This window comes from Puma concolor, chromosome D1 (genome assembly GCF_028749965.1).
Source record: "Puma concolor isolate L17-30 chromosome D1, mPumCon1.1.hap2, whole genome shotgun sequence".
Taxonomy (NCBI): Eukaryota; Metazoa; Chordata; class Mammalia; order Carnivora; family Felidae; genus Puma; species Puma concolor.
The window spans coordinates 96,649,192-96,660,903 of NC_141676.1; the positions used below are offsets into that span (position 1 = coordinate 96,649,192).

At 47.6% G+C, this 11,712-nt stretch overlaps 1 protein-coding gene and 2 non-coding genes across 4 annotated transcripts; all 3 read left to right on the plus strand.

The window, feature by feature from the left end:
- The first annotated feature begins 750 nt into the window (after nt 1–750).
- HSPA8 (heat shock protein family A (Hsp70) member 8) lies at nt 751–5,598 on the plus strand. Of its 2 annotated transcripts, none has more exons than XM_086678825.1 (9): nt 751–774; nt 1,788–1,997; nt 2,328–2,533; nt 2,774–2,926; nt 3,018–3,573; nt 3,788–3,990; nt 4,230–4,428; nt 4,636–4,868; nt 5,173–5,598. In XM_086678825.1, the coding sequence occupies exons 1-9, from the start codon at nt 753–755 to the stop codon at nt 5,356–5,358; spliced, it is 1,968 nt and encodes a 655-aa protein (XP_086534951.1). In that variant the 5' UTR covers nt 751–752; the 3' UTR covers nt 5,359–5,598. The 2 variants fall into 2 exon arrangements, with proteins under 2 accessions (XP_086534951.1, XP_025784114.2); XM_025928329.2 differs by lacking the exon at nt 751–774 and adding an exon at nt 895–1,049.
- On the plus strand, nt 3,633–3,720 carry LOC112866267 (small nucleolar RNA SNORD14). Its single transcript, XR_003224103.1, has one exon. It is a non-coding gene; the product is annotated as a small nucleolar RNA SNORD14 (small nucleolar RNA).
- Nucleotides 4,060–4,145, plus strand: LOC112866268 (small nucleolar RNA SNORD14). The gene has a single exon (XR_003224104.1). It is a non-coding gene; the product is annotated as a small nucleolar RNA SNORD14 (small nucleolar RNA).
- Nucleotides 5,599–11,712: the final 6,114 nt, after the last annotated feature.

The window sequence follows — 11,712 nt, forward strand, 5'->3', positions numbered from 1 at the left end:
TGGCCACTTATTTTGTCGAGGGTCCAGGCACAGCATCCGGCCTTAAAGGCTCTGAAAAGCCGGAGCCCCTCCAACCTCGGCCTCGAGGGCTGCCGGCCTCCAGGTGCCACGGTGACTGAGGGTTCTGGAGGCTTGGCCTGGCTAACCTGTCTCTTCCTACACCCAAGTGGGGCCAGGCGGCTCCCTCCAGCCACAGATCTGTGTGTCCCTGGGCAAGACACCCTAGTAGCGCTCAGGGGTGGGAACATTCCTCCCGGTTCCTAGAAGGCCGACTTAGCCCAAAGGCACCCTAGGTACGAAACATACGAACGTGGAATCCGGGAGGGCCTAAATGAGCCTCTACAACGCCGAAGTGGGGGGTGGGGAAAACAGAACGAGGACGGAGGGGGGGGAGGGGCGCAACAACCTTCGCGGCCATTTTGTCCTCGCTCCACTTCCGTCTTCGCTCCCGGGCTGCCGGGTCCGGACCCCTCCCTTCAGGCCCTACGCTCGTCTTCCCCCGGTTGCACGTCGATCCAGATTGCGGCTAGTGCTGCTGTCATTGGCTAGTTCCAAAATTGCCCGCCCCTCTTCCTCCATTTCCTTCCGTCCGCTCCCGCCCGCGCTGACGGGAAGCGCATGCGCAGAAGCGGATGCACCCCCCCTCCCCCGGCCCGGCCCCCCGCGCCTGGGGTGACTGAGGACTCCCGCGCGCGGGCTCTCACGGCTCCACCCTCCCTTTCCCCGGGGCCGTTCGGAGAGCGGGGGCGAGAATGAAAGTTCCAGAACGCTGCGGTGAGTGCGTCATCGCGAGGTGGGGTGGGATGGGGGCGGGAGTGGGCGAGGCCCGAGGGTAGAGCCGGCTTAGTCATTGGGGCTCACAGAGATGGCCGCGTGCCCATTGGTCGAGGAAGTCATGATGGGCAGCCGGCAGGGGTGGGCCCCTTCTGGAAGGTTCTGAGGCAGGGTATAAGAGACAGGGTGGCGGGCGGAAACCGGCCTCATTCAACGCGGCGTTAGCTCTCCAGGTAGCTGTTTCTTTGGCAAGCGGGGCCGGGCCCATACTGAAGGTAAGGCTTGTCTTCTGAGCTTTTGGGAGTTTCTAAGAAACGTGCAACCTACCACCACCGGGCTGGTCGGGATTGCAGAGGCCCAGAGGCTTCTGATCATTTTCTTGTAGGTGGGGGGGCCCCCCAGGCCCCTGCCCGCCTGGGGCGCGCTCCTTACGGGGAGGCGGCGGACCCGGCCTTGCGGGCAAGCGGGACGTGGACTGCAGGCCGTGATGGTCGCCGCGGGGTCAGGGCGGTGCCCGCGGGGAGGGCTGGGCGTGGGCCGCATCCGTTTGCGGGGCACGGGAAGTCCAGCCGGCCCCCTGGAGCGGACCCTTCCCTAGGCTCTCAAAAAGAGGAAGTCGCTTTTGGCACGGGCCCAACGTGGGGGGAGGGGGCTTCTGAGCACGCCATGCAGGCCGTATTGTGTTGGCTCCGGAGCGTGGGGTGGGGGGTGGGGTTGGAGAAGGTTGCGCTGAGTCGAGGCCACGTGCTCCTGTCGCAGACCCTCCGGGCAGGTGCTTGATTCAGGGCCGGACTCGCCCGCGGTTGGCACGGTAACACCCCGATTGCAGCATTTTTCGCTCTGGCCCTCCCGCGTGGTTTCCTCCGACAAGGGCAGTGTTTCTGGGGGGAGGTGCTAGTGTAATCTTTTTACCAAAGTGTCCATACCTGATAGTTTGAGGAGCAGGAAGCGTTTCCAAGTGCTGGTGTTTTTTTTTGTTTTTTTTCCAAACCCTGGGCTTTTTTTTCTTCCAGCAACTATGTCTAAGGGACCTGCAGTTGGCATTGATCTTGGCACCACCTACTCCTGTGTGGGTGTTTTCCAGCACGGGAAAGTGGAAATAATTGCCAACGATCAGGGAAACCGAACCACCCCAAGTTATGTCGCCTTTACTGACACCGAGCGATTGATCGGTGATGCTGCAAAGAATCAAGTTGCAATGAATCCCACCAACACAGTTTTTGGTAAGCTGTTAATTTTGAGCAACATGCCTTGAGTTTTAAGTGGTGTAGACTGAATGAGAAAGTTCAAAGTTTATCAATGTAAGGTAGCCGTGAAAATTTTGAAAATAGGAAAAGCCTTTTTAAGAATTTACCTGGTAATTTTGTACTCTTAACTGCTAAAAATAGGGTATCAGATGAGGAAATCTGAGCAATCCTGCCAGAGAGAACTTGAGTCCATTTGACTAATGTGGAGTTCGGTTGCTAGGTCTCTGATCTTCACATTTCAGTAATGGTGTGCTAGGGTTCTTACTTGGTAGATGCAATGTAACACTTGACCTGAAACTTTTATAGATGCCAAACGCCTGATTGGACGTAGATTCGACGACGCTGTTGTTCAATCTGATATGAAGCATTGGCCCTTCATGGTGGTGAATGATGCTGGCAGGCCCAAGGTCCAAGTAGAATACAAGGGAGAGACCAAAAGTTTCTATCCAGAGGAGGTATCTTCTATGGTTTTGACAAAGATGAAGGAAATCGCAGAGGCTTACCTTGGGAAGGTGAGTAGCCTGCTAATCCTAGAGACCACGTGGCTGGAAGTTGAGCATTATGCACTAGATTCCCTGATGAATTCATGCATGGGGTTTTGATTGAAGGACACACATTAGTAATCTGACTGCCTTATCTTTAGAAAGCATGTGATTGCTATCTTCAGTACACGCAGAAGTAGACGGAGATGGGAGTATTGCCAGATTTATGAACTGATCTCTAACACGGTTTTGTTTTTTCTATATTTCTAGACTGTTACTAATGCTGTAGTCACAGTACCTGCCTATTTTAACGATTCTCAGCGTCAGGCTACCAAAGATGCTGGAACTATTGCTGGTCTTAATGTACTTCGAATCATCAATGAGCCAACAGCTGCTGCTATTGCTTACGGCTTAGACAAAAAGGTATGTATCCTTTGTGGAGCTGGGATTCATTTAACGACTGACTTAAGCCATTGGAGATTTGGATGAGTAATCACCTGTATTCTAATTGCAGGTTGGAGCTGAGAGGAATGTGCTGATCTTTGACTTGGGAGGTGGCACTTTTGATGTGTCAATCCTCACTATTGAAGACGGGATCTTTGAGGTCAAATCTACTGCTGGAGACACCCACTTAGGTGGAGAAGACTTTGACAACAGAATGGTAAACCATTTTATTGCGGAGTTCAAGCGCAAACACAAGAAGGACATCAGCGAGAACAAGAGGGCAGTCCGTCGCCTCCGTACCGCTTGTGAGCGCGCCAAGCGTACGCTTTCTTCCAGCACCCAGGCCAGTATTGAGATTGATTCTCTATATGAAGGAATCGACTTCTATACCTCTATTACTCGTGCCCGGTTTGAAGAATTAAACGCTGACCTGTTCCGTGGCACGCTGGACCCTGTAGAGAAAGCCCTTCGGGATGCCAAGCTAGACAAGTCTCAGATCCACGATATTGTCTTGGTGGGTGGCTCTACGCGTATCCCCAAGATTCAGAAACTTCTACAAGACTTTTTTAACGGGAAGGAACTGAATAAGAGCATCAACCCTGATGAAGCTGTCGCTTACGGTGCAGGTAATCCACTATTCGAATTAAATGGTTCTAACAGGTGGTCTTGAAAGCCCCACGCTGACTCGCTATGATGAGTGATTCTTAAACATTCGTAGTTTCCACCAAAAGCTTAAGCTGATGATGGTCTAACTTCCTTGGATGTCTGAGCGATAGACGTTTGTTAGGTAACGAGGTTGTATTTATTTTATTTTTTCTTAACTAAACGTTTTTGTTTTAGCTGTGCAGGCAGCTATCCTTTCTGGAGACAAATCTGAAAATGTTCAAGATTTGCTGCTGTTGGATGTCACTCCCCTTTCTCTCGGCATTGAAACTGCTGGTGGAGTCATGACTGTTCTCATCAAGCGCAATACTACCATTCCTACCAAACAGACCCAAACCTTCACTACCTACTCTGACAACCAGCCTGGTGTGCTCATTCAGGTATGTTTTACTGTATTGGTACCGATTCAGTTATGCTTCAGGTCCTATGAGATTTTGGGAAGACTTGTCCTGCTATGATGATCGATTCCAAAACCATTCGTAGTTTCCACCAGAAGTCTTGTGTTGGCCAATTCCTTCCTTGGATGTCTGAGCGAGGTCTTTCCTGGTTGACCTGAATGTCTGTAAACTGGTATGCTGTGATGCTTGCAACTCCTTAGTAATTCTCATTTCCTACCAAGGTTTATGAAGGTGAGCGTGCCATGACCAAGGATAACAACCTACTGGGCAAGTTTGAACTCACAGGCATACCTCCTGCCCCCCGTGGCGTTCCTCAGATCGAGGTCACTTTTGATATTGATGCTAATGGGATTCTCAATGTCTCTGCTGTGGATAAGAGCACAGGAAAAGAGAATAAGATCACCATCACAAACGACAAAGGTAGGCACAACTTTGGCACTTTTTCCTTTGTCTTAAAAGATCTGGTCTGGGGTCATAGGGACCATAGATCTTCTAAAATCTGCCCAAGGGCATTGAACCCAAGGGCTTGCTTCTAATGGGCTTGGAGCATTAATGGTTAAGGTTGGCAGGATAACTGAAGGTTCAATGTCAAAAGTCCTGTCTAAAAGACCAGTTAACTTTCCACAGGTCGCTTGAGCAAGGAAGACATTGAGCGCATGGTCCAGGAAGCTGAGAAGTACAAAGCTGAAGATGAGAAGCAGCGAGACAAGGTGTCCTCCAAGAATTCCCTTGAATCTTATGCATTCAACATGAAAGCAACTGTGGAAGATGAAAAGCTTCAGGGTAAAATCAACGATGAGGACAAACAGAAGATTCTGGACAAGTGTAATGAGATCATCAACTGGCTGGATAAGAACCAGGTTTGTAATTTCTAATAAATTGAGAGTGGAGAGGGTATGGGGTTTCAGCAAGATTAGATGGGATTTTACAATACAAATCGGTCACAATGATGAATGGTCCATACATTCGCGGTTTCCACCAGAACTTCAGATGTTGGCAACTTAGATTCCTTCCTTGGATGTCTGAGTGACCCAAGAGTTCGTTGGTAATTAAGACTCCTATGTGATGGTAGGTCTTTGCATTTTAGGAACATCAGGTTGACTTGGTAGGAAGTTTCCTCCTTTGAGGAACCTATAGTAAAGGATTTTGTTTTTTGTTTTTCAGACTGCAGAAAAAGAAGAATTTGAACATCAGCAGAAAGAGCTGGAGAAGGTCTGCAATCCCATCATTACGAAGCTGTACCAGAGTGCAGGAGGCATGCCTGGAGGAATGCCTGGAGGCTTCCCTGGTGGTGGAGCTCCCCCATCTGGTGGTGCCTCCTCTGGGCCCACCATTGAAGAGGTTGATTAAGCCAACCTGAGAATAGGTCTAGCATTGTTCCACACAAAACATTTGAAGGACCCAAATTTGTAGCAAATTCCATGGCAGTGAAGTTGAGCTGCTATAGTTAATAAACTGGGCATTCTTGATACTTGAATATGGAATATGTGCACAAGGAAAGGAAATACAACATTGCACTTTATAAGCACTGTATTGTTAAGTGGAAAATGCAATGTCTTAAATAAAACTGTATTTAAAATTGGCACCATATGATTGTCTTGAGTCTATACAAGGGCAGCAGGCATTTTGGTTTGGGGCTGGATGGATACTTATTTGGCTAACTGCAAATCACACAAAATAGTATTTGGGCAGTTGTATCTTTCAAAAGAGGCCTCGGGTTAATGAATTCATGTTAATGTTTTATTTGGGGTTTGGGATTAGTAGTAAAGTGAACTTAGGATTTGCAGATTTTTCAGTGTTGGGAGAACTGTTGATGGGAAGGAAGTATTAAAAATATCAGAAGGGGTTTTTGTGCTTGGATGGTCAGTTTGAACAGTGAAATAGTCCACGGAAGTAGCATTGAGCATGTGAAACTGACCCACGTGTGGAACTGTAAAGCCCTGCACCAGCACGTTTGATAACCGTTCTGTTTCTTTTTCTCAACTTGGTTGGGTGGGAACTTGAAGGGGTGGCAATGGAGTTTGAGGAGGGTAGGGTTTATTTACCCATAGAATCAAACCATGAGCATCTAATTCTGACTTTAATATCTAAACACGCTGAACAAATATTGCTACATTTCCACTTAAATCCACTTAACTGGATTGCCTTTATGTGATCCTGGTTTTGGAGCAAAGCTGTACATTCGTGGCCTTGGTCCTTTAGGAATGTTAGCCGAGGTGTTGGGCTACACAAGTGCTGCCACTAAATTTCAGTTCCAAAATGTCCTTGTGTGCAATGTGTAGCTCTGTCCTGAGAACCCTCAAGTAAGGAAACCGGTAAAGGGATTGTTACCCACAGTGCCTGGTGACATACCTGCCATCTGGTGGTCAGTTTAGGAGAAACCTCCTGCTGTGTGTTGGCGAGGCCTTAATGCTCCCAGTGGAACAGTCCAACTTTAAGATCTGTTTGGAATCTTTCCCTGCCTTTGTAGAATTGTTGGTTCCTGGGTGACCCCTGTTAATGACAGTTAATATTAGGATTTCAATGGTAATTGCAGAATGATCTTCGTTTTAGTTCAGGGAGTATAGTGAAGATGTTTAGAAGTCATCAGTTTTTCTCTAAATGAGGTTATATTACTACATGGACTTCACTACATAGTGACTTATGGCCATGCCCATGTAGTGCTTGGTGTCTACAGGAGATTTGGGGTACCATATGTGATTTATATTTATTTTCCCTTAGCTTATCCAAAATTTGAAAGCAATGCATGATCCTTGGGAAAGGCCCAGGGTGGAGTATTTATATAATTTGGTTTCTTCATCTGACTTGTTTTAGTCCCTTTTTGTTACTGCATTCTTTATGAACTGGAACAAAACTCTGACTTGAGATCTCAAAAAGGAACAGTAGTATAATCAGTGGAACAAACAGATTGAAAAGTGGTGGCAGTCCCTTTATGCAATATGGGAGAAGCCATGCCTGTGCTAGGGCAAATAACGGGGCTTTGTCAAGAAGGTGGAAATTAACTGCTAGAATTAAAATTAATCTGCATAAGGTGGTGGTTACAGTTGACACAGATTGAGTTGCATTGATTTCAAATTGCACGGTAGGAGAGCAGATCGAAATATTCAAATAATGATCGGCTTTATTCCAAAACCTGTATTTTTTGCTCCTTCATTACCATGGTGAATTCTGAAACTCTGGCTCCTTTCAACAGAGCATCTGGGATTCATACTGGAAAGAATATTTTCTTAAAGGAGTTTCATAATCTTGGTCCTCAAAACACATGCAATTGTGTACTTAGTGACTTGGTCCCAATATTCATCTGAGCATTTGTTGAAAAAATTCTTTTTATTTTTGACAGAGACAGAGCATGAGCGGGGGAGGGGCAGAGAGAGGGTGACAATCTGAAGCAGACTCCAGGTTCCAAGCTCTGAGCTGTCAGCACAGAGCCTGACACAGGGCCTGAACCCACAGACTGTGAGATCGTGACCTGAGCTGAAGTCAGACGCTCAACCGACTAAGCACCCAGGCGCCCTCATCTGAGCATTTATTTGAGTTCATGGTCAGCCTTTTTTTTTTTACCCCCAATGCTTTGGGTATTCAGTTGGAGATTCGTCTTTCGCAAGCGGCAGTCAGCAGTCTGGGCATTTGAGAAGCACAGTGATTCAAATCCACTTTTGTTTTTGTGATTAATTAGGTTCCTGCTGTGCCAGAAACCTGGTTTGTGGGTATTAGATACAAAAGCTGGTAAAAATGTGTTTCAGCCTTATGTGTCTATAGGATAGCAGGAGAGAGTGACTGAAGATAAATTGGTAACTCCGAAGTAACAAAGTATAAAATGGCATGCTTGCAGGAAAACTCTGGCAAGAAGAATGCTTAGAAGATGGAGAGAAGGTGGCCCTAAGGAAGGAACAGTAGTGTTTACCACTTACATTCAGTTTAGAGTTAACAGGTAGCTTCCACTTTCCCTACTTTTTTTAAACAACCTCCTAGGGGAAGGATGGGTGGATGGTCAGCTGTGCACTCGTAGATCTGTATAGGGTGGCAAAGGCAATTTTACTAACGGTGATTTGGGGTTGTGGTTATAAGCGGTAACATCATGGTGCTTGATGGCTGGTTCCTAAATTTTGCACAGGATCCCACTGGACTGGGGAGAGGGAGCAAAAAATGCACCGTTCCTCCCATCTCCACCTTTTTAAGAGTTAGTGTTGGTTTCAGCTAAATGTATTTGGCAATAGCTTAAGTTTTTAGTCAACAGTAATTGTTAAACTACTAAGGGCGTAGTTTTTATCTGTAAAGCCGCAGCAAGACATTTACTTTCAACAGCATTAATATTTATATACTTAAAACGTAGTACAAAATAGCATGGTAATACTTGCAAACAGTCCTTTGTTCAAACAATATTTATGGAGTACATATAATTTTTCAGGTCCTCTACTTTCATAGGAAAAACAGCCTTTTGGATTCTGGTAAGGTAGCATGGAGTGATGGTGGAACATAAATAGGAAAAAAGTTCAGAATTTCCATTGGCGGGGTGGGGTCTGCATATGGGTGTAAGGGCCTCTTTTCCCACTAGATGGCAGTAGCTATTTAGAAAGCAACCGCAAAGGGTAGGTGAGGAAAGTACAGGTTTTGCCTAACCCGAAGCATAGCAAGTGCTGAGGAAGAAAGCCCCGTGTATTCACATTCGTGTACTAGGTAAAGCATTTTCTGGTTGGGGCTATAGCTTTGAGTAGAGGTCTCCGAGTGCTTGGGGTTTGGAGGTGGTGGTTAGATCTGGAACTTTGAAACTTGGGAGGGAGGGGCGCCTGGGTGGCTCCATTGGGGAAGTGTTTGACTCTTTGATTTCTGCTCAGGTCAGGATCTCAAGTTCTTGAGATCGGGCCCCGCATCAGGCTCAGTGCGATTCTCTGCCTCTCTGCCCTTCCCCCACTTTCTCTCAAAAAAAAAAAAAAAAAAAAAAAACCATAGAGGAGAAAAAGGGTTAAATCTCTGTGGTTAGAGTAGTCTTAGTGGATACACTGTCCCCAGTTTAAGCCCCTGTGTTATTTTGAACTTCTCCCGAGAATCCTATTTGTATGAAATGCTTGAATTCCCACCTGCCCCCAGACTCAAACCCAAGAATGCAAGAGTATTCACACACTCCTGTATTTCTAGTGTTTGGCACAAGTGGAAGAAAAGGGAGTAGAACCAGGCACCCAACAGGTTGGTGGTAGAATGTACTCCCTTTGAGCTTTCTGAGGGTGTGGTCACGGTCATGGGTCTTGGAGTGGTGAGTGGCTGGCTGGCTGGCTGGCTGAGTTCAGGCCCCTGACAGATCGGCTCCTTGCAGAATTTGGGAGCCAGGATTAGAGTTGGTTGGTGAGAGGAGGAAATGATCAGTCAAGCCTGGAATAGGTCTAGCCAAGTGAAAGTTGGCGGCAACAGGACTGTCGGAACCTTTGGCCTCATGGACCCCCTGATGTCTTTAGGTTGCCCTGCAGTTGGGGCAGTATGTGGGGGTGGGCTGGGTGAGCAGAGGAGGCACGACTAGTCTTTGCCATGTGAGAGGACAGACAGCACAACCTGGAATAGGGCCTATTCTAAGGAGCTGGGCCACAGATCAGGGCATTCAGAGGATGCAGCCAGCCCCAGAGCTCCAAATGTTGACTTGGGTTAGGCAAGGTTGTCTTAGATACGACCCCAAAAGCGCAAGCCACAAAAAGACTTCCTGAAAATTAACTTCCATAAAGGATACCATCAAGGAAGTGAAAAAAGCCCACAGAATTGGAGACAGTATTTGCAAACCATATATCTAATAAAGGACTGGTATCCAGAAGACCTTTAAAATATATTTAGGGGTGCCCGGATGGTTCATCGGTTAAGCCTCCGAACTTCAGCTCAGGTCATGATCTCACAGGTCGTGGGTTCGAATCCCTTTACCAGCCCATCATCCCTGCGGATTCCCAAACAATGCCTAATTCTATTCTTGCCAGCGATTTCCCCCGTGGGCAGCAGTTTATTTCTGTCATCAAGTCTCTGATGAAATCTTTAGCCGTGAAACGTTTAGTCCAATCCGCACAAATCGTGTGTAGTGTTAACATGTCACAGGCTGCCGGTGGCCTGCATTATGTGGTAATTTGGAAGCGAGAGAAGTGATAATATAGGGCCGGGCTGCTTTTGTGAGCTCGCATTAATGCTGGAGCTGGTGATGTCAATTGACAGCCCATTGATTTGGGCTAATAGTGCCTGGAGGGGGCAGAATTGGAGCGAGGTAGGGAATAAAGGATATCGACGACTGTCGCCAGGATCCCGGCAGCTTTTAATCTATTACTGCCCTCTTTTAATGCAGCTTCCATGTGGACTGCATTTACTTCCACCAGCTCTGCCTGCTGCGCTGAACTGCGAAGCCAGGGAGGTGCCACCCCCAGAGTGCTCCAGAGTTCCCCCGTATTGATTTCTTTGATGCTCTGGGGTGCGAATTATAATTATTTCATTAAGCCCTTTAATGGGTATCAACTATGAACTTTCCCCAGCCCAGGCCGGGGCCGCCAGGGCAAGGTCTGCATCATTAATCTATGCTCGTGTCCTTGCCACCAATTGTGCCCCCCCCCCCACCTCGACCCTTTTTTTTTCCCTCCTATTATCGCGTCTGTGGTTTTAGTGGGAAGCAGGTCGATCTGCTCTTGGAGAGGAGCTGCGAAGGGGAGTTGGCCGATTTGGGGAGGCTGGAGGGGAGGCCACGGTTGAGCAGATCGTAGTGTTGGCTGTTCACACCAAGGGACTGGCTAATCGTGCTGTTAGATCTGCTCTGCCCGCTTCTAGTTTGCCTGTGCAGGGAGGTGATGAACCGTGCCTTGGGATAAAGCGAGAGATCCCGCAGCCGCCTCCTTGTGTGGCTTTGAGTCCTGTCGTAGCTCAGAAATCTGCCACACCCTCCCTGAAAGTCGGTAGTCTACCTTACCAGGGGTGCTGTGAATACGAAGGTGTGCAAAATCGTGCCTTGTGCCCTTAGGGAGCTTCAACTGCACTAAAGGGACCAATAACCAAACAGGCAGCAAGACACTAATGGGCCTTGAGAAAGGACGAAGTACAGGGAATTATGGGACCTCACGGAAGGGGCCTTGACCCAGGCTTGGGGGTTAACGAGGGCATCCCGGAGGGGCAAATGCTACACTAAACCTAAGAAGGACTAGGAGATAGAGGAAGGAGGAAGCGCATACCAATCAGTGGGAACAGCATGTTTAAAAGGCCCGGAAGTGGGTTGCCTGGGTGGCTCAGTCAGTGAAGCCTCTGACTCTTGATTTTAGCTCAGGTCATGATCTCATGGTTTGTGGGTTCGAGCTACGCGTTGGGCTCTGCACTGACTGTGTGGAGCCTGCTTGGGATTCTCTCTGTCTCCCCCCGTCTTTCTCTGCCCCTACCCACCTCTCTAAAAACAAACAAATAAACTTAATAAATAAATAAAAGGATTGGATGTGAAAGACAGAAGGCACGTGAAATTTTGGGGACCTCCCCTAGGTGAGTAAGGTCAGCACTTTGTATGAGGTGGGGAAAAGTCCCCCCAACCCCCAGTCTGCTTTCTTGTCTTTACCCACTTGCCATTGCTGATTAATCCCATAGAAGTCTCAGAAAAGCTCTGAGTCTTAGGTGGCGTTTCCCATTTAATCAGAAGCTTTCTTGTTTCTACCATGCTTTTCTTTAGGCCCAAAGTGAGTTTTATTTCAGGTTCTTCACTTGTTTGGT

Coding starts and splice junctions, on each gene's coding strand:
- HSPA8 (XM_086678825.1), top strand. CDS start 753: ATGAAAGTTCCAGAACGCTGCG. Junction 775..1,787: donor GAAAGTTCCAGAACGCTGCG/GTGAGTGCGTCA, acceptor TTTTTCTTCCAG/CAACTATGTCTAAGGGACCT. Junction 4,869..5,172: donor ACTGGCTGGATAAGAACCAG/GTTTGTAATTTC, acceptor TTTGTTTTTCAG/ACTGCAGAAAAAGAAGAATT.